Source organism: Odontomachus brunneus, unplaced genomic scaffold, assembly GCF_010583005.1.
Source record: "Odontomachus brunneus isolate Ranch 3 - 2012 unplaced genomic scaffold, Obru_v1 Obru_scaffold_091, whole genome shotgun sequence".
NCBI classification, from domain to species: Eukaryota; Metazoa; Arthropoda; class Insecta; order Hymenoptera; family Formicidae; genus Odontomachus; species Odontomachus brunneus.
The window spans coordinates 616,195-641,701 of record NW_022639541.1 but is presented as its reverse complement, the minus strand read 5'-3'; the positions used below and the strand labels follow the sequence as shown (position 1 = coordinate 641,701).

The following is a 25,507-nucleotide window of genomic DNA, read 5'->3' as shown; positions in this document are numbered from 1 at the left end:
TATATATATATATATATATATATATATATATATATATATATATATATATCTATATTATCTCTAGATTAATATTGTCAATTAATCGAATAGACAAAGGTGCATAGAAGAGTTGAAGAGAAATTTATTGAACGTATTGAAGAGAAAATTATTACAAGTGACTAATTTTATTTCCCTCACTAATATGAGCAAGATACAATTTTTCTATTATTCTTTTAAAATTGATATTCCTTTGCTATATTCCAAGATGTTTAAGGCCGGTTCTACATTAGTTGCAAATCGCAAGATCGTAAGAAAATTTACTAATCGATCGTTTAAATAAAAAATTTACAGTCGATTGTTCTTCTTACGATCGAAGAATTGACTGTGATTGGTCAATTTTCTTGCAAACTTGAGACTTGCAACTAATGTAGGACGACTCTAAAGTATATACCGTCAGACTGTGTTTCCGGTAACGTCACTTATGACGTAGTTCACGTTATCAAACTGAACTAATGCAACACAATCGATTACCCACGATATATCGCAAAATGCTCCTTGGTATTCTTTATTCAATGCAGAAAGTCCTGACGCTGCTGCACCGATACGCCCGTGTAGCTTTCGGTTCGCCGCGCCGTTTGGTTTTCCGCCCGTGACTCTTTCTTCGCCCGTCGACCTCTCTCCGAGTAACAATACGCGAACCTTCCCTCCTGTCGTGTTCCTCCCTCTTCTTTCTTTTTCTCCGCGATCTCACGGTATCATAATGCGGCGGAGAAAGGGACGGGGGAGAAACTCTCTGCGACGCGTTTTGTTTACTTCATTCGATTCGTACGCACGTCGAATGTCCTCGAGATCACCGGCGAATCGGGCAGCGGAGGGTTAAAAGGCGACGACGAGGGGGAGAGTGGGGAGGAAGGTGAAGTCAACACGCGACGTCACGTCCGCCTCTCGCTTGCTCGTTCGCTCGGTCGGTCGTCTCACGCGAGAGAGGGCATGTTTATTCTGCTCGTCGGAGAAATTTCAGACAAACTCACCCTCGTTTTATCCCCCTCGGGAAGAATCAAGGAGTCCGACTGCGCGCTGCTGCGAGCAAGCAGCCAGCCAGCAGGTCGAGGATTTTACTGGCGTGCCGTGTCGCGCTCGGCCGAGGATGAAGGATTTCCGGCGCCCGAGGAGATCGAGGATGTTTACTTCGTCAACTCCAGAGAGATCCGCGTCTCGCATGAGACTGGCCGATCGCGAGGGCGTTAGGCGTAATCTCGGCGAATTGCGGATACGCTGCAGCGTCGCGTCGATTGTTCTTATCTTCCCGATGTATGTGTGTGCGTGTGTACGCCCGCGCGCGTTTGTGTGTGTGTATTGTATATGCATTAGTCCTCAGATATCTCCTGATGATATCCACGGCCTCCAATCGCTCCGAGATACAACGTCTCGGACTTGAAAGACCCGAACGGTTTGAGACTCGAACTCGAGAGATCTGAGATTGTTCGAAATTTAAATAGCGTTCGAGCCTAAAGATTCCATGTGTCAAGTCCCGATATTTTCACTCTGAATATTTCTCCGAGTGAAATTCCGCTCAAAAAGTAGAGCGACAACGAGCCCGCTCGAGGTCGAGTGACTTTTTACTCGCAAAGAGTGAGAATTCCTTCCCTCTGAATCGTCGAGCGAATGCTTTCATCCGAAATTCTTTCCCCTCTTTGAATTCTTCACTATCACCTGTTATTCAATAAGAGTAATAAGAGTAATAACGAAATACTTTATTACGTACTGTCTATTCTTTAAAACTGAAGGGAATGCTGCACTGTTATTGGAACAAATTCGCCCTAATTGTGAGCGAAACTTTTCACTCAAAATTCTTTCCCCTTACGTAAATGAAATCTTCATTTATTACTTCATAATAGTAATAATGGTAAAATATTTTATTACTTATTGTTCAAAATTGAAGAGAATCTGTCTGTGACACGTTTCGCCGTGATTGGCACCAATTCAGTCCAATTGAATTCGGCATTAAAAATTCACTCGACCACTTGGAGTCGTAAAACATTCATCCCTGCGATTCTGAGCGCCGGTATTTGCAACATTATCGATTCAGGGAAATTTCCTCCCGAGAAATTTGGAGAGTAACGATCGCGCCGGTTCCCAGGCGTCATCGTCTGACTGACTTGGCTGACTCGCGTGAGATGCCAAGCGCCGGTTACCGAAGCGAAGTGCTCTCGTGCGGAGAGATACGGCAGTGCGCGACGCATTTTTTGGTGTTCTCTCACGGGTAATAAACCCGCGGGATGAAGAGTCGCGAGGGACCGAAGGATAATAGAAGAAGTCTCGGGCAAGGCGATCCCCGGGGCTCGCGCGAGAGAGAACAGAGATCGCTGTTGTTGCATATTCAACGCGCTCGTCGATATCCAATACACATCTCGATTTACTTCAATCGCCACCGGCGAAACACTCAGAGGAGCGTTCTTTTTCGCGGTTCTTCCCTCTCACCCCTCGAGAGAGAGAGAGAGAGGGGGGAGAAAGAAAAAGAGAGAGAGATCCTCTGAAGAGAGATCCTTGAGTGAAAAGATGGGGTCCCCCCGGGGGTGTGTTCCGCGGTCTCGCCCAGAAACTACCGGCATGACAGCAGTGTTGGTGAATGATCATCGGCCGGCTCGAGACGAGTGTAGAGATGCGACGGACTATATCGTCTAAATGGCACCTAATTACGCAAGCGAATGTACCTAACGAGAAACGGCAGTGCGCGGTATTTGGTATATATCCTTATACAACAGACACGCGCCCACACAGGCATACACGTGCACCCACAGACAGGCCACACACATACCACACCCAGTCATACACGCACGTACCACACGCAGCGACGCGCACGTGAAGCAAGTACGCGCGCGTGTTGTGCGGAGACACAATGTGTGTGACACCTGTGTGAACCTGGCAGCCGACTTTGAGAGCTTGATTTTTCTATACAGAAAGTTGGCGTTCCTTTTGCAGTTGTTTGCAGTAACAATAATTTCGCTTGTAGTTCCATCTAAAATTACGGGAATTTAAAAAAATGACTCCACAAGTCTTGTTTGGAGTCGTTTGTAGCTGTCTGTAGTGCTTTCCGTTTCGTTTGTAGTCGAACTGTTGAGAAGTTATGTGAATTTAAAGAATTACAAAACACGTAACTTCAACTTTGCTCTGATGCGATTTTCAAAATTATGTATTTATCAACGATACTTTCGCAGAAACTCAAATCGATCATCTCCAGTTTAGAGCAACACAATAAGAAACCGTAACATATATCTAGCGTTAAAGATCGAGCACCCAATAGATCTAATTGTTGCAAGTGTTGGCACAGCAACAAAGGTTCCAAGTCGCGATCCGTGATTATATTTGACAATTCTTTAAATTGCATAAAAAAGAAAATGTATCTCGACTGGTTTACGGGCTTCAAAGGTCCATTTAAGGAGATAGAGAATTTAAATTGACATAACTTCTAAATAGTTCAACTATAAACGAAGCGAAGAGCGCTACAAACAACTACAAACGATTCTAAATAAAACTGCGCAAGTACATTTGTGATATCTTAAAGTTGGATTCGAGTCATTCTTCAAAATTTCTGTATTACTTAATGGATGGAACTACAAACAAAATGATTTTTACTACAAACAACTATAAACAAAATGCTAATTTTTGCGAGAAAAGGTTCTTAAAAGTCGGTGCCAGGTTCACATAGGCCACACTGGCGACGTTGCGGTAAATGCGGTCTAGGGGAAGCCCGACCCGCGTTTACCGCAAGTACGTACGACCCACGACCGGACTCTGACGCGATTCCAGAAAAGACCCACAGGATTCGCCTATTTTCTTCTGCTCTTCCCGCGGATCGAATTAAGTCGGCGTGAAAGACCCGTCGTCGACTTATATATTTATATGTGTATAATATATATATATATATATATTTTTTTTTTCTCAGCATACACAAAATTCTACTCACGATTGTCTGACGTATAATTGGCGCTCGTGACGATAACCAAAGCGACTTAACGCGGCGGCGGCGGGAACGATGGATACGCCATAAAAGCGACGGCAAAGGTGCGAAAGAAATGAGCAACACGGCAATGTTCAGGACTGGCAAGGGGCAAAGGAACGAAGAGCGGTTTATTAGAAGCGTAGACGAAGCTACTTCCGCTCATCACCGATGATAATTTATTCATTGGACGTTGTTCAGAAGTGGGTCTATGTGTGGGACTTGAACTTGGGACGCCAAACTTCGTCTACGGCACATCGCGGGGTAATAACTTTGATTTTAATTTAATTTTAATTCTCCGTGGAAGAGACGCGCATCGCCCCCGCCCTCCTTTTCCGTTTTCTTCCCCCTTTTCGGAAATTTTGGGAGGAATAAGAAGATCCGCAAAATGGAGCTAAAAGCTTATGACAACTTTGAGCACTCACCTTGCCCGGAAATTTGAAATCTCTTCTCGAAAATCGAGAATGTACACGGCGCGCTGTGAGTGTTAAGACTTCAAAGAGAAACATTCAGATGATTCTACATGGCGAAACCATTCGGAGAAGTGAGATAGTTTCGGGAAAGTCAATCAAGCGTTTAATAGACTCCGGTGAGAGTTAATTACCCTCTTCCTCACTCCCCCTCCCTCTCTCTCCGTGCGCGAAAGGAGAGCGAAGATCTTGCACGTAGACGCCGCAGCGTTCTTGGTGGATATCTGCTGACGCGATCGAATCGGCGGCGGACGTGTACACAGCGACGAGTCGATTCGGGAAATCCTCGTAAAATCGGTTCAATCGCCGTAAAACTCGTTACGACATTAAACAGAAGGGAAAGCGCGATAAGGCGCGCGAGGCTAGGTGCCAAGAGGCAGGTGGATATAGGTGACAAGGCGGGAAAAGCGGAGACGCGAAGGGAAGAAAAGGTTCTCGCGATCCGGATCACGAGACGCGACGAGGAGAGCGGAAAGAGGAGGACGAAGGGTTTCACGCGCGTCTCTCGAAGCGGATTTAACTTTAACTCGTCCCCGAGCTCGCACACCGAGCGCGTCAATAGCGACATCCTCGCGTTGAATCCAGGTCCGTTACTATTCGTCGCGCCGTCCTTTCGTGCGAGACGAGGTGTCCCCGAGATTGACGCAATATATCCGTACGTATGTCCTGGAAAACGTCCAACGGGCCTAAAAATCGTGCTGCTTACGACTCCCGCGGCGAAAGTAATTTCTCCCCTTCGTGGCAGGCAGGGTAAGGTCTGCGAGGAGAGCGGGAAGGGATTTATACGCGCATGCCGCGCGGCGCTTCGGAGTGCCTCCAAAGTACGTCGAGTCGATTTGTCCGGTCGGTTTCGCTATTTAAGTGCACGCACCCACACACACACACACACATACACACACAGGCATACACACATACACACGCGCGCAGCCAACCACCCAACGACAGTCCACTCGTCTCTCTCACACGACCGTTTCGTTTTAACGTGTACGTCTTCCCATTGACGCGCTGGGGGATATCAGGTGGCCGGGGTCGCCGGCTACCCTCCGCGTTTCTTCGGCTCGCACGTACAGCAGCCGCTTCTACGTGAAGAGGATAAACAGTAACGGCAATAGGGAGGCCGCGAGGACGGAACGGACTGCCTGGGCCGACGAGCTGAACCAGTTCGAGAGGTCGGAGCGAATATTCTTCTCGGGATGGCTGGACGGCTGCTCGGATGCCATCAGGTCCTCCCGCGAGGACTTCGGGCACGGCAGCTCCTCCATCTTCAGGTCGAACAGCCGCTTTACGTAGCACACCTTGCCGTTGCAGTCGGCCTGCGCATCAAAACGGTAGCGCCGATTTGGCGGTGTGATTGCTGCACGCGCGATCGGACTCGCGGCGGACCCGCGGACGAGATCTCGCTTTCTGACGAGTCCCAATCGGCATTGGGACAGTCGCGTTTCCGGTTCAGGATCGTTAGACGGGAGCGGGACGTCTCGTTTTCCCGCATTTATTCGCTGTGAATAATGCGGGACTCGCGGGATAATATTTAGATTGTATAAATGTGATTTAAGTTATTCATTTATGAAATAAATGCATTAAATAAAGTTCATTAAAGAATTAATTTCAATTGGAATTAAATTAATGAATAAGAAAATTTCAATAAAATCTAAATGGAATGTAACCGTTGAAAGAAAAATCCGGCAGCGCCATTGAAAATTCCAGGAACTCAAGAAACATTGCGATGGCGCCTGTTCAGTTTTAAATCTAAATCTAAACGAACTACCGTTAGTTTCGAAAGTAATTTAAAAGCCGAAAAGCGCGGTACCCTTGGAGCGCGAAGGCTCGATTCGAATGGACACGTTTGAGTTTGTTTCTCTCTATTTTTTCGTTTTCTTGTTATTAAATCCGTTCTATAGCGTGTGTACAGAAAAAGATATTAATATTCATTTAAAATTATTGTTTCATATATAAACAATGATTTTGTTGAGAGAATTTTGAATTGGAAATTTTGAATTTCAATACAATGTTGTAATTTTTTGGACACTCTAGTAGTCTCATAAGAAGTGCATCATAATTATTTTAATAGTAATATGATATTTCCTTGCAATATTTAAAAACACCATATTTTAAACCCAATATTTTGTGCTGAAATGAAAATGATTTTCGTATGGAAAAAAATAATTTGCTGGTCCAGCAAAAAAATTTATTAAGAATACTAATCACTATTTGCTGAGTATAATTTGCTGCATCTACAAATTATTTTGCTATAAAAATCATGATGGATTTATATAAGCAGTTGCAGTTTTGCTCCGATAGCAAATAAATTTGCTAAGGATACATTATTTTGCATCAAATTAACGTGATTCTTAGAAATACATTCAACAAATTTTTTCTATTCTAGCAACAAAACTACTTCTGCTCTGATAACGAATAATTTGTAAAATTAGTTACGTCAACTAAATTTTTTGATGACTACAAATATAGCAGTAACGACAATTTTGCTAAAAGAGCAAAATTATTTTTCTCCGTGCGAGTAATGAGAATATATTTTTCATTGTCGAATTATACAAAACGTGTCGATGCGAGCGACTAATCTTTGTCTAACATTAGGTAGTCTCATTTTAAGATTTACATGTCCAAAATACTTTCAAGTAATGTCCTTTCTTCTTATGCACGAGGCGGAACCGCCGATTGCGTTAAGTAGACGCGAGTTCCGTGACTGCGGCGCGTCCGCGCGAATTGCGAAATCGCGGCGATGGCGTGCGAGTCCGTGTAAACTAGCCACCCGCGATCGATTCGCCTTCCCATCGGGGCACGCTCAGGGGGTGCCACTTTAGAAAGTTAATGGTGGAATAAAGGGGCAGAGGAGCGCGAATGGTGTGTGCGCCTTCGTGTCGAGATCGATTACAGATACAATTAGGGCGCGTGCGAATACACCGCCGAGCATTCGAATTAGTCGATCCGCGTCTAATCAGCGTTGCGAGCTGGAATATTCATGAAGGATCGGGCAATTCGCGACTATCGCCCGGGAGTTTCATAACAGTGCGGCGCGTCGTGTTTCACGAAAAACGTATCGGTCGATCTTAATCAGAATTTATGTCGGCCGAAATTAAGGTCGCGGGTCTGCGTCCCGTGCTCCCTAACGAGTGGTGACCCTAGTCGAAAGGAAGAATTACGAGATCTCGTCCGCGAGACGGCGTCTCCGAATCGCAACACGGAAAAAAATTATTTGCTGCAGCAGCAAACTAATTTGCTACATATGGACAGTTAAATGTAATTCGCTGTGTAATTCTAGCTACTTTTTCTTTGCTGCAGGAACCTATTTTCTTGCTATGGCAACAAGAAAATCTGCTCCTACAGCAAGAAAAGTCGCTAACGCAGTAAATTTGCTACAGGATAACTAAACATAATTTACTGCTTTAGCTACTTTTTTTGTTGCAGATATCCTTGTTATCATAGCAAGGAAATTGGTTTCTGAAAGAAAAAGTGACTAACACAGCAAATTATGTATATTATGTTAATTATGCTATTATGTTAATTATGCAAATTATGTTAATTATGTTTTGTCCATATGTACACGCAAAAAAAATTTCAGTTGGTGCAACCAAATCGGAACCAACTGAAAATTAGGTGATCAGAAGCAATATCTCTGCTATGAAAACTAATATTTCTGTTGTCGCAACCGAAAATATTCGTCTGAATATTCAACGATATTAGAACTCGGTTGAGGCAACTGAGAACAATTGACTATACAGAAGCCTCATAAAGGAATTTTTCTGTTCCTACAGCCGAGTTTTCGTCTGAGCAACCGAAAATTCAGTTGCACCAACAGAATCATTTTTTCCGTGTAGCAGATCTTTTTTTTTTCTGTGAAGGTAAACGAAAAGAGCGTGTTTTACCTTGACATTGACATTCTGCAGAGGCGGGATCTCGAGCTCGACCTCTTCGTAATTCTCGCGGTCTTCCTCGTCGCGATTGCCGTCCTCCTCGCCGTCATTGTATCTCGAGTTGTCGCCGTTATTCTCCTCTGCAACACATTTCGTTCGCGGATTATGTTAAGTGCGGCTTGCAGCTTTGCCTCTCTCCCGCTGGTCCTCGATTGGTCTCTGAGACCTCGGAGGAGTTGTGTCGACTGAGAAATATATTCAGGCGGAACGCGATGGACACAATTTTAGTCCTCGCCTTTCGGCGATCCTCCGCGCAAGCACGCCCGCGAGACACGCGAACGGGAGAGTCGTCGAGTCTTGAATGAAAAATGCAACGCGATTTTCCTCGTGTTCAGTCGAGTCGAAATCCTGCTACGGTAGCCCTTAATTCTCCAACGTTTGCGGATTCTAATTTACGTGGGAATTGAACCCCTACTCTGCGTCTCGAACAAGCGGTAAACGGCTAATTTCCTCTTTCGAGCTTCAAAAGCGAAGCTTGAAAACAAAAACGACAGCTCAAACTCGAGCGGAATTTCACGGCTTTAATCTCTCCAGGAACATTCGTCAAGTTGGTAAAAAGAGCTTATATTTCAACAAAGCTTGTTTACATGGAGAGCCGGTAAAAGTAACTTGCACATCGGCACCGAATCTGTTTATATAGATAGTTGGACGAAACAACTTCTTTCCGTCAACGAAGCCCGTTCGCGTAGAAAGTCGGCGAAAATGAATAATTTGTATGTCAACGGAGCCTCCTACTTGTGTCCAGAATGTAATACCAGGTATGTAAATATGAAACCGGAGTTTTTATATAGAAAATACACGTTTATTGTATGAAAATGATAAAAAATATTTTATTCAAAGTATTGCCCATCGCTAGCTATACATTTTTCCCACCTGTCTGACAATTTGTGGATGCCACGCCAAAAAAACTGTTGCTCTTTTGAGGCAAACCAGTCATCGAGCCATTTTCGTACATTCTCGTAAGAAGTGAAGCGCTGCTTAGCAAGTGCGTGTCCCATCGATGCAAATAAATAGTAATCGGACGGAACCAAGTCTGGTGAGTAAGCCGCATGCGAAAGTATTTCCCAACTAAACGCCTCAATCGTTTCCTTGACCAGTTTTGCTGTGTGTGATGGTGCATTATCATGAAGCAAAATCACTTTGTGTTGCCTTTTTTTATATTCTGGTCGTTTTTCACGCAAAGCTTGATTCAAATCGATCATTTGTTGTCGGTAGCGTTCAGTATTAACGGTTTGGCCAGGTTTTAGCAGCTCATAATAGATCACACCCTTCTGATCCCACCAAACACAGAGCATTGTCTTCCGTCCATAGCGATTTGGCCTTGCAGTCGATGTCGATGATTCGCCTGGAGTTACCATAATCTTTTATGCTTAGGATTCTCAAAATATATCCACTTTTCATCCAGTCACAATTCGATGGAGAAATGACTTTCTTTTGTACCTGGCGAGCAGCATTTCGCAAGTGGTTTTTCGGTTTTCCTGCTGTCTTTCATTCAGTTCATGTGGAACCCATTTTCCCATCTTCTGGATCTTTCCTATGGCTTTCAAACGTATGGAGACGGCTTCTCGTGTCACATTTAATTGATCCGCGAGTTGTTGCGTTTGAGTGTCATCCTCATCCAACAATGCTTGCAATTCGCTGTCTTCAAACTTTTTCGGTGGTCTTCCACGTTCTTCGTTTCTCACGTCAAAATCGCCACTTTTGAATATTTTAAATCACTCAAAGCACTATGATTTACCAAGAGCATGCTCACCGTAAGCTTCGATAAGCATTTGATGCGATTCTGCAGCAGTTTCCTTCAAATGGTAACAGAAAATCAATGCTGTCCGCAAATCGTAGTTTCCAGGCACAAAATTCGACATGTTTAACGCTATTACAAACTATGCTGTTGTATGAAACTTGTATTGTTATGAGTTGAAAGTCTTTGTCAGAGATGTCAACAAGGAAATGGCGCCAATGACGCGGTTTGACGGTAACTACATTGACAGCTAGGGCCATCTATGGGCAAATTCCGGTTTCATATTTACAGACCTGGTAATTGAAAGTGAAACTTGGAACGAAGCAACTTCAAATAAATGACGTGAGAATGAATTGATTCTCCAGCAACACAAACGTAACACCTGTCAAACGTACGATTTCCCTGAGTTCCCTGAGTTCCCTGAGTTCCCTGTGCTATTCCACCGTTCCTCGCCGGAGAACTTCACGGTGAGCACTCAGCTCCCACTAATGCTCGTCACGTCCTCCTCAACAACGTTTGAATGTTCCAAGTCTAAACGTATCCGTTCAAAGCATCGAGGTGGACGTCGAGCTTTAAACGTTGAAAAATCGCGGTCTGAGGCGCGGCAGAAGCATTTTGATTCAGACGAACGTTTGATCTATGCGTCTTATATGACGCTTCGACGTTGCGTGAGTGTCGATTCGACGGAAGACCGGAAATCCTGCGCACGCGATTCATCTATCCTCCCTCTCTCTTTTGCTCACGCGAACGAGCGAACTTTTGGCACCGCAACGGAAAGCCGTCGCGGTGGAGGGAGGGGTGGGAGGGGGGGGGGCTGAGATCGAAACTCACCGGGATTCTGCACGATCTCCAGCGGCTGATTTCTTTCCAGGGCCAGATTCCTGTCTATGCCTTCGCCGTAGATCTTCTCCGTGGCGTTGTTGATCTCGTAGTAGCAAACGAGCCTTTCCAGCAAGAGCTTCGTGCGCACGTTGACCGTCTCGTTCCGCAGGCCCCAGGTCCAATTGAGTTTGCAATCGCAGGACAGCTTGTTGTCTGCAAGTAGATACAGACGCGCGCTGGTCAGATCAAGTCTCATTACTTGGTGCGCTCGCGCGGATCTCGCGACCTCGTTATCGCCGCCCTTTATCGTTCTTCCTTCCCTCGAACTCGAAATCTCTCTCGAATTACGGTATATTCGTCGCCCTTAACTAGTTCCCGCCAACTCCCGCCAACACATAGCAGAGATTAATCTCTTAGCATGAAAAAAATGACATTTTTTAATTCTTTGTCTGAAATATTTTAATTATCCTTTACACTATCGTGGACATTCCAGAGTATTGTGAATTACAAAATGTTGGGGATGACATTAATCTACAATGCTGTGCATTGCAAGAAGAGTTTGTCTCTCTTTTGGAGCATTAAGACGCGCTGATAGTCATGCTGTTTGTCAACTGGTTGCTGTGTACATAAGGTATTATTTGTGATTAGATGATAAAAAATGGCATTAGTATCGTGGATTATTTCGTATTGAAGAGCGTACTGGATCACTGCGCGACGTCGTCCCGAAGGAATGTTCACCGAATCTGGCCAACTAGAGCCTACTTGCGAGGTATTCACGCAAAAAATTTACTTTTTTCATAATTTTTTAGAGCGCAAATGCACACGCCAAGATCAAACATGCAAAAAATGGCCGTTACACCGCTTTGTACGCCAAAACGTCCATTTTCCGTCCGCGTCATCGCATCTGGCGTTTGCTGCATTTCCAAAACCCGAATTGGATGGTGACGACAGATAGATAGATAGACAGACAGACGGGCGGGCAGAGAGAGAGAGAGAGAGAGGGAGGGAGAGAGAGAGAGAGAGAGAGAGAGAGTGAGTGAGTGAGAAAGTACAAGCGAGAGGGAATAATCACTTTTCTGACTGGAAAATTTGCGTTTCGTGTTTCGGGCCGTGATGTAATTTGCGCAAATTGCCTTTTCCGAAGCATCCTCGACTTTGCGCGCTTTATGCGCGGAGTCAAATGCAATTTCTGCGAATGACGGCGAATAAAGGGGAGGATGGGGTCGCATTGACGAATCGCACTCGAAACGCCAAGCACCAACGCGACCGCCGACGTGGCATTATTTTTTATCATTATCTTGTAATGAAATTGCGATCGTGGCTATCATTAACGTAATTACCAGTCGCTCGCGTGTCGTACGCGTTTCGCGTTTCCGTGCGCCCACGCAATCGAGTGATAATTACTTTTATCGCGCGCGCGCGCGCGTGTGCATCGATGAGACTATGCGCGCCATCCAATTGACGGCTTCGCGATTTTAAAATTGGCATTTTTGTACACGCTCATTGGATCATCGCTGCGCAGCGTGTTTGCGGGGATACACATAGAAGTGTCCCTCTTCGATTATCAGCCCTTAAGGCGATGCTGGATACCGACATAACATGCACGCAGAAAAATAATTTTGCTTTTTTAGCAAAATCGTCTTTGCTACTGCATATTCGTAGTGACATCGAAAAAATTTAGTTGACGTAACTAATTTTACAAAATATTCGTTATCAGAGCAGAAGTAGTTTCGTTGCTACGATAAAAAAACTTTGTTGAGTATATTTGTCCTAAGAATTACGTTAATTTGCTGTTGATACAAATACATATTTTTCTTTGTGTAGTTTTCACTTTTCATCTAATTGGGTGTATCATATTGAAAATGTTTTTACAAGTGAAAGTACAAACGTTAATGAATCGCTAATGCTAAACAGTTGCATGAAATCAACAAAAAACTTTATTTACCGATGGTCGGAAAATAAAAAATTTTTGTTCATTTGATGCAACTGTTTAATATTAGCCATTCACTAATGTTTGTATTTGCATTCTATACAAGCATTTTCAATTTGATGCATTCAGAAGAAAAGTGGAAACTACATAGTTGCGTTATGACGGTATTCAGCATCGCCTTAAGTGATAGGCCTGGAAAAACTCCACGGAAAATTATTAAATTTCTTTTAATTTGCTTTAACTATTGTATTTATTTTCAGAGAGAAAAAAAATTAAATCTAGATAATATCTTATAAGAAATATACTCTAAGGAGAATCGCGCAGTCATTTTAAATCACTACTGAAAGAGTTAATGGACCTCGGATAGAAATCAAATAAAAAAATCAAGAGACATCATATGTTTTCACTTTTAGAGGTTGAATTTGTTGGTTATAGACCAATAAAAACGTATGAAATATTCATAAAAATTCATTGTGAGCAAATATTCATGAAAATTTATTGTGAGCAAATATTTGCGAAACTGTGATGTGTATAAAAACATATTTTAGCCGAAAGAGTTTTCTGATATTTTCTATATTTTACAAATCCTGATTCCACACCGTGGAAAAATCACATTAAAAAATATCATATAGAGGTCGGGAGTGTTATTTGAAAGAGAAATGACACTTGAAAAATAAAAATCTACAATCCTAAAAAGCATCAAGTACCACAGGATTCTTGCCTCCATGTGCAGCATTATATGCCCCCGTAGTCTCGAAAACACAACCCATTCAATCGAATCAATTTCGTCGAATCGAAATTTTGTGGGGTCGTTCTAACCCCTAACAAACGCTCGTCTAACATGCCCGTACACAGAGAAAAATAACTTTGCTCTTTTAGCAAAATCATCGTTGCTACTGCATATTCGTAGCGACATAAAAAAAATTTAGTTGACGTAACTAATTTTACAAATTATTCGTTATAGCAGAAGTAGTTTCGTTGCCAGCATAGAAAAAATTTTTTGAATGTATTCGTCCTAAGAATCACGTTAATTTGCTATTGATGCAAAATAATGTATCCTTAGCAAATTTATTTGCTATCGGAGCAAAACTGCAACTGCTTATATAAATCCATCATGCTTATAGCAAAATAATTTGTAGATTCAAATTATATCCAACAAACAGTGATTAGTACTCTTAGCAAATTTTTTTGCTGTCCATACAATAACGAAAAGATTTTGCTAGACCAGCAGAAAATTTGCTGCTCCAGCAAATTATTTTTCTCCAGGTAACAAACGCCCGTCTAATATACCCGTAGGGCTCGTCAAGATCGGCCAGGCACTGTTTCACATCGCGCATTTTCTCTTACTTGCGTAAGAATGACAGAAAGGTGTACGCGACCAAAGTCCTCGAGAGCGAGTCCATGAGAATACACAACGCGTGGCGAGAATTGTGTTTAACGGTACCTTGGGATCGCGCGCGAGGAAAGTTCGGCGGCTCAATTATTCAAGGCGCGAGGGGTCCCGTGCGCGCAGACTGCCACCGCACCTGGGAGTAACCATTTTAATTAATCGTTTAATAATATAACGCGGGGTGCCAGGAAGCTCGTCGTTGCGCCGGTTCGTTCCGCGGAATGTCCGCGTCCCCAGTGGCCCTCAGAAATTCATGCGATTGCGGTGTGTCGTTCCGTTACCTCGCTACTTCGATCTCTCTCTTCCTAACCCTCAAACACGAGGGAGAGAGAGAGAAACTTCTTTCGCTATCTCTTTTGTCACTGCTGTTGTACGTTTCCATTTCCTTCACCGTCGCTTAGTTTACTCTCGAAGATAATTTGGAAGAAGAAGAGGAGAGAAAAGAAAAAGGAAATCGACTGCGTGATATCGCATAAAATAAATGAAAACAATTCCGCCAAATAAAATCGCAATGAAAAGAGCTCGGGATATTTTCTCTCCGCTCTAATTCCTCTTTTTCTCTCTATTTCTCTCTATTTCTCTCTCTCTCTCTCGTTCTCGAGCGGAATTCCGTTTTCTTCCGCGGCAGCCTTATCCCGACCGTGGAATGGAACAAGCCGTGGCCGAGCGCAACCGATCGGAAACTTAATTCTCGATTATTCGCGCCACTTAATGGCCGCTCAGTCATCGATCGTTGGCCGCGAACGATCCTCTTATCGGGCGGTTAACGCCGGTACTCCCAACAGTCCCGATATCGCCCGGCGCCACCGGGTGAATCCCGCGAGATTTCCCGCCGACGAGGCAGGGGGAGGGGTGGAAGAGAGAAGGAAGCGGAAGAGCCCGCGAGTTGTTCGCGAGCCGGACGGGACCGCCCGATATTTCCCGTGTCGCGCGGAGCATATCGAGGAGGAGCCGGTCGTATCGAGATGAAAGAGAATAAATAGCGCCTCTGCCCTTATATTGGGCTCGTGTCTCGGAAAAGCGAGACTCGCGCGTGCGCACGTACACACATATACACGAACACACATTCGCACTTGGCGGCTGAAAGTTTTCCGATGTCCCTTCGGAGCCAGTATCGCCTCTTCCTGCTCGGCGACCGAAATCGAGCGAGAGACGACGCCGATACCTGGGATATATCTCTCTGGGAATCGGCCAGACCACCAATAATAACCCTAACTGTACTTAATACATCGATACTAGACCCCGAATGCTGCTTTAACCCTTCCAGAAGTCTTCGAGCCGTACTCTCGGCGAAACCTTTCATTCCGGCGATTCGCATGTCGAGCGTGCCGCACTTGAGACGATGCTTCATTCGGTTAGTCAGAAAGTTTCTCGGCAAATCGACTACTCGTAACTAATTTATGTTGCCGGTGACAGAAATTACCTCTTGCTTGGTGAATAATCCGTTTCCATCGAATGCAATAAAGTCAAACCTGCCTCAGGAAATAAATCCGACTTCTTGATTGACACAACGTGTATTTTATTTATGTGTTATAGCAACATTTAATAAGCAATTTGGTGCCTTCTTTATTCCCCGAAATCGTATTTGTTTATTTTACTACCGTCGTAATTCGTGTCGGATTTATTGTAGGAGGGTACGGAAAAGAGGGGGGAGGAAGTACAGAAATAGCTGCGCTGCACGCACAATTTGAATATTTCAAATAACTAACAAAGAATCTAAGGCTAATGAGGGGCGAACACGGATGTAGTAGTGTTATTTTAATATTACAAATGTATAATATCAAGATAATATAAGAACGTGTAATATAAAAACGTATGATATTTATAAACATATGATATTTATAAACACCAATGTTGCGAGGAATATTAACGATGCCTCAGTGGCCGAATTGGGAAAGACGTCTCACCCGGATAGTGGGAAAGTTCCAGGTTCGAGTCCTGGCTGAGGTAGTATTTTTCGCAACATTTAAAATAATTAATAAAAAGGAATCAATTACTCAAGAGTATCGGGTTTGGGAATAAAAAATTCGCGTTAATATTTGGGATAATCTAAGTGTAGAAGGTTAATTCGCTGCGCCCGATTGCCGAAAGAAAATTTCGGACGTACGTCTGACAGGATGGACAATTTTATCCTCCCACAATCAACTTTAATATTACACGTTTGTAATATTAAGATAACATTACTACATCCGTGTTTGCTCCTCATTAGTCTTAGATTCTTTGTTAGTTACTTGAATAATATAAAGGAGCTTCATATATAATTTAGTTGAATATTTTACACTACTTAGTGCTAAACAGTAGTTTCTAATAAAATTTGATTTTTTTGTTATCCGGAGAACTGACTCTTTTTTTATTTGATGTTATTTTGTTATTTTATTATATTTTATGTTTATTAATGTTATGTTATCATGTTATTAAAACAAAACGTTGACTTTAGTAAAGAGAGTGTGAGGGGTTGGAAATCATAGCTACGTTTTTCGGATATTTCACACTTAGGCGATTTATATTAAATTAAATATTTTTATATTAAATGATGGTTTATAATAAAATTTAGTATTTCCTTTGTTACCTCGGCTTTTTTATTGTTGTGTTATTAAAGCGAAATGTTGGTTTTAATGAAGAGGATGTAGGAGGTTGGAAATCATAGCGGAATCAATTCGGATATATTTTACGCTGTTTAAATAATTAAATAATGGTTCATAATAAAATTTAATGTTTTCTCTATACATTGCTCGCAGAAATTAATTTTTTATAATTTCATTACTGTGTGTGTCGTCAAAACGTTGACTTTAGTGAGGAGCGTAGGGAGTTGACAATCGTAACTGCATTGCAATTTAAACATTTCATGCTCTGCTTAAGTAATATATACATATATATATATTTATATATATAAATTAGTAGTTTATAATAAAATTTAATGTTTTCTCTATTACCCGCAGAAAAGAATTTTTTATAATTTCATTATTGTGTCGTCAAAACAAAGTGAAGACAATGCGAGAAGATTAAAAATAGCTATGACTGCAATTCGCACATTTTGTGCTATATAATTAGATAGTATTTTACAACAGAACTTGATGTTTCCATTGTATTGTAAAAACGAGATTTTATAATTTGATTATCGAATCTTTGAAACGTAAAGCTGAATTTATTGCGCGGAAGATGCGAGGGAGTTAAAAGTCGCAAAGCCTTAAATTCGAATATTTCGTGTTGCTCAGATCGACAATGGCAGAGAGAGATGCAAATTGAAACGTTTCTGACGTCTTTTAAGGCATGCGTGTGTCAGTGAGGGTTTCGCGTCGGCTTGCATTTTGATTTCGCAATCAGCGTGGCTTCCCTTCTTATTGTTTCTTCGATCACGTAACACCTATCGCGGAGAGACTCAGAAAGGTACGTGGTTCTTCGGTCAGAAGTGCCGCGATATAAGACGTCTCGATGGTAGCAAACCTCTACGGAATCATACGTTGCGAGCGAGAGAGAGAGAGAAAGAGAGAGACAGAGACAGAGAGAGAGAGAGAGAGAGAGAGAGAGAGAGAGAGAGAGAGAGAAGAGAGAAAAAGCGAGAGCTTCTCTATTCGCCCGTTCGGTTTTTCCACGACGCGATTTTACGTACTTCGGGTAGCGATAACTCGCGCTGGCGGGGTCAAGTAAAAATGTTTTCGCTCGAAGCTCGCGGAAATATGACGGTTTAACTTTCCAGCGCACTCCGATCCGCGGATCGATCCTCGTTCTACGAGTTTTCACTGATACACGTGTGTAAAAATGTTTGCTACGACGAAGAGAGGGACGAGGAGGAGGAAGACTAAGAAGAACTCGTGAGTCGATAGGGACATTGAATGTTGCACGAGCAGATAAGAGAATTGAAAAGAATGGAGCTCCGTGAAATCACGTTGCGAGAGGAAGAACTAATAACAGCGGAGGTATCGATGTGTAAAAACATGTGGCAAGTTCTAAGATTCGGACAGCTCCCGGTGCTAAATCATCGTGACATTAATTAATACAGAAAAATTTTAAAACAACAAAGGGAAAATGAGAAATTAAAAATGAAAGAGGAGAAAAGCAAAATTATATTTTTTCAGGAAAATTCAAATAAATGTAAGTAATGACAAGTAAATATAAGTGAAAAACAAAAAGGAAAAAAATAAATTTTCTCTTTGTTTTTCAGAAAATGTTTCTAATGTTTTTCGCAGAACACTTAAAAAATAATTACAATTAAAAAATCCTATTGAGAGGAAAAGATATCTAAGAGACATTTTCATCCGGTATGAGCAGTAATTACTGCCATAATTACATAAATTAATATACAATATTTTTCAAATAAGAAAATATATATTCTCATAAAACGTAATTTTTCAAATAAAAGAATTTAGATTGAAGCAAATATGTTATCAATGCTTGTCAAATAAATATTTTTTATCTTTCAGATATTTTTTCTCTCACAGAGTGTATCACGAAAGCCCCGAAACATCGATCTTCGCAGACAGAAAACCGCAGAAAGGGGGAATTCGAAAACTGAAATCGGGTACCACGGACTTGTTTTATTACTCGGCCGCGAGCGCGAGCGCACGCTCACGAGACGCGGCACTAAACTTTTAAATTTTCGATCGAAACGACCCCGCGGAATTTGTCCGTGGCGAGATATTCAACGGCGCCCGGGTTATTATGGGGAGGGTGGGCGCGTAAAACCGCTATATTGCACCTTCCAATTCGCGACGGCAAAAAACCGCGTTTTATAATACCGCCTGTGAATGTCGCTCGCTCTCGCGGGGAGTCCCGCTGTTTCGCGACAAAACAATATCCGACGTTCTTGGCTGAGAGGGATTGGAGCGCGCTGCGCGAGAATGAAAACTCACGCTTTTAATATGTTTCGCGCGAACAAAATTTGCGGCCGCGCGACTCTGCCCTCGTCGTTTCCGAAAGTGCTCGCGGAAGGAAGAAAAAAAAGTACCAAGCACTAGATGGGAGGGGCCCCAAAAGTCACCGGATTCCTTTCCCGCCAGGCTTCGCGAGCCGCGTTGAGGGTTATAAGGGGTCAACGGGCGCGACTTTTGTTCGGCGGCCGAGGGAGTTTCCGCTCGTTTCGCCGGACGTGCCGGCCCGTGCGTGTTTTTATCGGGCTGCACGCGAGAAGCCGATAATGGACCAACAGCGGCCGCGACGGGGCGGGCCGGGGTGCAACACGCCCGCGCGCGGCCAGGGAAAAACAAACAGAGATGTACGCCCGCGGAAAAAGGGGGTGAGAGAGCTCGGGGTGGCTTCGACCGCCGTGTAATTCTGCGCCGCGCAATTCAATCGCCCGGCGACTTGCTCTCCCCTCATCTCGCGTGGCACAATTTCGTTCGTTTGTGTTTTTTTTTCCTTTTCTTCCCTTTTCTTCCATTTCCCTCTCTTTTCCTTTCTTTTTCATCGTCGCTCGTCACGAACGAACGACACCCGCCGATGCGCGGGGGCAATTGAAGTTTACACGTCCGATAATTTGTTCCGTTGTATATCTGCCCTTCACGCGTCGCTCTGCGCAATTGGCGATGCGATCGACAACGTTGAGGGAAGAAAAGGGAAGAGGAGAAAAGCAAGGGATGAACAATGCGCCCAGATACTCTCATGATTACCTCGACGTGTGAAACAATAGACGAAGCGAGCTCTACAATTTTTTTTCGATTACACTTATGAGCAGCAAATTTACATCGATATTGCAGCGGATATGCTGTGATTGCGAAACATACCATCAATTTTTCGTCATATTTATACAGATGAATTTGCTAAAAGTTTCATTTAGATTTCCATATTATACTTAGAAGCACCAATCCATGGAAATGTGTATCTAAAATGTGTATCTAACTCTGGACACTCTTAGTGTCTTTAAATATGAATAATTAAGCTTTCAATATAGAATATGTATACATATATTCTATACATATATTTTATGTTGGAGATTTTAATATTTTATACTGAGAACGAAGTAGTGTCTGTAAGTATAATCATATAAATAAATATAATCATGTAACTATAATCAAATAAATAAATAATTACTGTAAATTATGACCAAGAGAAAACTATTCTTTTTTTTATTAAATTTTACTATAATGTTAGTGATAATAACTTTATATGCATGTTACCATTACCATTTTCGTATGAGAACAATAAAAAATATAGTTAGGGCCAAAAATAAGATCAACTATTCTGTCCTCAGTGTATCTAAAAACCAGTTAATTTTGATAATCTATCTCACATTTTTTCGTTTTTTTTTTTTATTTCGTCATATTCTCTGACAAATATAAGTGCCATTAATCTATAAGGGATGCAAGTCTAACAAATCGAATAATGAAATTATTGGAATGTTGAATTATATGAATTGCTGCCAAATTTACGTATACCTGTCCATCTGGACGCATCTCGACAAATTCGAAGCCGATCGCGTCGATCCAAATTTTTTCGATCTTCGAATGTAACCGCGGCCACTCCTCCCTTCTTATCCCCTACACATCTACTTATCCGTCTCTGTTCATCGATCACTGAATCCGTATTCCGACAGGTGCTATCTTGGCAGATAAGCTCGCTCTCGCAAGGATCATGTAAACGTCACCCTCCAGCCCATCCGAGAAACTCGTCGACGGGGAAGGAAAAAACGAAATCAACTACGGAGTGGTGGTTGCGCACGTGTGTATGTGGGTGTGCACGAGAGACGAAGAAAAACAATGAGAGCATATAGGAGGGGGAGAAACCTCGCGAGGAGAGGATCCTGTTATACCATTACATATTCAGAGCATAATATCGACACTCCCCCGAAGTAGGCCAGACCGTGGAAATGAGATAAAGTTCGGGGTGAGTACTGGCAGGCGGAGGAGGGGGTGTAGCGAAGCGACGGGGACAGGGGAGAAAACGAGAAAGAAGTAACTTCCAACTCAACACGGCGGAGTACACGTCCGTGCTTCCGTTCATGAAAGTTCGCAGCATGAAAAAGGTGACGACAGCTATAGCAGTATCGGGAGAGATACATGTCCGAGTTTCTCCCCATTCCTCTGCCCCTCGACTAATGTCGAGCTAATGGCGGCAGATCGATCCTTTTGTTGCCGGGCTGGAGAGGAGGACAGCGGCAGCCGACGCTTCCTCGTCTCCCTTGCTTCCTCCTCGTTTTTCTACGATTCTCGCGCGATGAAACGCGGCAAGGAAATTCACCCCGACGCAACGCGGCTGCTACCCGGACAGATTTTCATGATTATCACCCATATATGACGCGATCGCGACGATGGAGATGGACTATAATTTTTTAAATTACGTCTGTGAGGCAAATAAGGAAGGAGACTGGGGCTAGTTAGATAAGTTGTAGTTAGTAAAACCGTTTATTTCTAGTATTTTCTAACAAGTTACAAAATTAAGCAAGCAAGATTTTTAAATATGTCAAAGATAGCTTAGAAATGGCCTGCTTGCTTGATTCTGAAATATGTTAAAGAACAGTAGAAATAATTGATTTTGCCAATATATCAACTTACCGCAGTGGCCACATAGCCGCGGTTTTCCCTATATTATATTCAATTAATTATTAAAGAGTAATATTGAAAAATAATCACAATTTACCTATAAGGGAAATATATGAAAATCGAGTTATTTTAATCATTAAAACGTGTTTATTGAAAAACGAGACTTTTCCGTAAACAACTACAATTTCACAAAGTTCTTTGGGACTCAGACTATTTTAAGCTTCATATTCAAATTCATCAGGTCCAAAAGTAGAAAAATAGCTTGATTTCATACATTTCCCTTACGCGCAAATTTTGGTCCTTTCACAGCATTGTTCTTTACATTTTTGCACTACATTGCAGCAACGAATCTGTTGCATTCAGATTTTCAGATCAGTTGCATTAGATGTTAGACATCCAAAACGATGAAATGTCGAGTCGAATGTTGCTCATTTCATTCGTAAATGATCGATCCTACGACAGTGGATAATACCGTCTTACATTTTATGCGATAAACCTTTCGCACGAACCTGACACCGCCACCTGGTCGTTATGCGTCCCAATTACCGGCCACGGAAAATTCGCCAAAGTCGTGAGGAACGGATAACGTTTAATTGCGCGACGCGTCCGAGCGGCGGCAACCACGAGTGCGCGGGCGGCAACGAAATTACTATAACATTAATAATGGCTTTTTGACGAATAGCTCATATCGCGCGGGCGTGTTGCACGCTAAGAGTTTGCGTCTCGACGCGGCGCGGCGCGGCGCGGCGCAGCACGGCTCGGCGTGGCGCAGCGCCGTGAGGACGGATTAATTTTGAGGATAACGAGGATTTAACGGCCGGCCCCAAGTTTCCAAAGTTCAGCCGGAGTCTTCCCCGAAGTGGCGCAACTTGCGGCAGTCACGTGCTCGCACGAGGGTCAGCCGGCGGCCTTTACGATTGCTCCATTAATTAAAAAAACATAAACCGCCCGGAACCCGCAGCGGCCTCGGGCGCGCGTTTCCGGCCTCCTGAAATAATAAATCCCGCGGTCGAGAGCGCGAACGAAATGATTGTTCTCTCGCAAACATATCGACGGGCTGCGCGGAGAGAAAGGACTATTAATCATACCGCAAATTACAGTCATTTTCAGCGCCAACCCTTCATACCCTTCTTTTTGTTCCAACGAGAAAGTGCTGTCGACAATACGCTCGTCAAGTTATTATCGGCGACATTACAATAACGCTTACACGGGAAAAACAAAAATCGATCGTTAACCTGATAAACCAAAGTGCGTTTTATTTCAAGGAAATTTTTATTTTTTGGAATCGAATTTAAGCTGTAACAAACAAATTCTATTTCATGAGAATACCTTTCTTTCGTGAGAAACAAAACGTCACTAGAAAAAAAATTAGTCTCCTGATTTTAATTATTTTACTAAGTGATTGTAGTACGAAATGATAACATAAATACTAAACATTTTTTCTTCGAATGAGAGAGAGAGAGACCTGTGAGAGCCAAGTCACATACACAGAGAGCACGATTTGGTTGAATCAAATACTTCTTTGGAATGGTCCAAATAAATTTTTTGATTGATCGAACAAAGTTTTGTTTGACACAACAAAAATATTTAGTTACGGCTTAGTTCTAACGAAATATTTTTGTTGTGTCAATCAAAACTTTGAAGCGTTTATTTGATTCCACAAATCGTTCTCTTTGCATACAAAATAATATATACTGCCTTCAAGTAAATGTTACTTGCTTCAAATATTTCATTTATGTATATAAAATAAAAAAGTTTGTATGTTTCACATACATTCCTAATCCCTTTGACCGATCTGGATCAAAGTTTGCATAGTTACTCTCTACTAACCCCTTCCCTCTGATTTTATCCCTTTGACACTTTGTGTGATAATTCAGGCAAGGGTGGGTAGTTTCAGCTAGTAAGTTCATGTATCCGCCACAAATCTGTTATAAATTTATCATAAGCATCAAGCTTATTCAAAATACATTTTGAATCCTAGCAAGTTTAGCGCTTCAATGAAGAATATTAAATTGAAACGAAAATTCAATTTGCTTGTTACTGCCGACCCAACTTTTTCTTTGATGAAGTTCTTATAATTCTCTTATAAAGAAAATAGATTTGAATAGATTTTGAGTACATCATGAAATGAGCTTTTCTCAAATTTGTAACGAATATATTTTGTGACTATCATCAAGAAAACATTGCTTGTTGAAGTTAACTATTACTTAACATAAGGAAAATGAAGTGAGTAATCGCTCCTCTCAGCAGTGCCATTTTTCCGCTCGTAGAAACTTAGTTAAATGATTTGTATTCGCCATGGGAGGCTAACTCATTTCCCTCTCAGCACGTCAACGAAAAGCTTTTCGCGGTTCGAGCGTTGAATTTGGCAGACACAGCCGCGCAATTCACCGATGCCGAAATAGATATTTTCGAAGCGCGGAAGGGAGGCACCCCGGCGCTTTCGGCGGAAAGAGGGTGAGCCGGACAGACAGACAGACAGACATCGAGAGCAGAATCTGGCGGGAGTGAAGCGCAGGGCGAGGGTAAAGGACACGCAGGGGTCGAGATGGTACATCGCGGATGGCGAGGAGGGTTTTGCGGGTCCCCCGGGTAGGCGTGTCCCTATATTAGGTTTTAATGATTCAGGGGATGAAATTTTCGTGACGGGGCGTGGTAGTCTGCCGCTCTACCGGTAACACCCCATCCGGAGGCGCCCTTCGACCTTGTTGCGATCCCGTTATGAATGTCTGCGTGTCCCCGATTAGGCCCCTAAGACGCAGATTCGAACGATACACTCACGAATTGAGTAGCGCTCGGGATTTTCAAGTGGCTCGAGTTTCCAGATCGTATCTCGAATTTCGCTCCCGCCACTCGGGTCCTTCTCGTGGAATCGAGGGAGAATCGGGGGTTACTCATAGTTCGCGATTTTACAGTTAAGATCGTTCCAAATTCTTCAAGGAATAACTGAGGAAACACATGGCCGTTACAGATCGTTATAGCGATATTCCTTGGACATGACCACAACGCCTTTGCGAGCACACTTGTCCAACGTTCTCGCGAGCGATCTCGGATTCACCAGCGGAAGTCCATCTCAGGACGACTTCGATATATTCAGGATCCTAACCCTTCCAATCTTTGGACCCTTTTCCTCCGTCCTCACCCAGTCGTTCTGACTCGATCTCACAGTTATGTAAAAATCTGCGCGCGCTTCTGGTCATTTCATCAGCTTCATTTAAAGCTGCGAATTGCGGGACACCCAGTACCGCACGAAGGAACGAGTCGTCATCTTTCCACGAGCCTCTCGCCCCGCTGCAGTTCCTTCTCGACACCCTGCCTGCCACCTTCTCCTTCTCATCTCACTCCTGCTCCTTCATCGCAGCCGCGGGCTGCGGCTCTCTCCGGTGGTGAACGGAGATGGCTTCGCCGGAAAAAGTTCCAGGGCCAAAAGCTCGCAGGTAATCTGCAGTAAATTCGGTTCCTCGGCGCCGAATGCAGCGCGGCTGCATCAAAGATTTACGTTATCGCGCGTTCCGTTTTCAATTTATCATGCTCCACCGCCCTTCTCCTCCACTTCCTCCTCTTCCATTTGCTCCTCTCCAACCAGATTCGAAGGTGCCTTTCAGCCCGGGGGCTTTTATCCGTCCGTTACGAAAGGCTCGTGGCCGTCGAGTGTTGATGAGCGTAAGCTCGCGCGAACAATGGCCGAACGAGTCTGACCGTTTTTCCGCCTGCTGGATCGCCGAGCGATCCGAGCGAGCATTCGCCGCTGTTTACGGAAGGGGGGGGGGGGGG

The 25,507-nt window shown here is 43.2% G+C and overlaps 1 protein-coding gene across 3 annotated transcripts in view; it reads right to left on the bottom strand.

The window, feature by feature from the left end:
- Nucleotides 1-6: 6 nt before the first annotated feature.
- The window catches only part of LOC116848219 (connectin-like), a 334,937-nt gene continuing 309,436 nt past the window's right edge, over nucleotides 7-25,507 (bottom strand). For all 3 annotated transcript variants that reach the window (XM_032824092.1, XM_032824093.1, XM_032824094.1), the window contains 3 exons: nucleotides 10,948-11,151; nucleotides 8,331-8,458; nucleotides 7-5,762 (listed from right to left, as the gene is read on the bottom strand). In XM_032824092.1, the coding sequence (XP_032679983.1) occupies nucleotides 5,529-5,762; nucleotides 8,331-8,458; nucleotides 10,948-11,151 (566 nt within the window). In that variant the 3' untranslated portion in view covers nucleotides 7-5,528. The remainder of the gene's footprint in view (nucleotides 5,763-8,330; nucleotides 8,459-10,947; nucleotides 11,152-25,507) is intronic.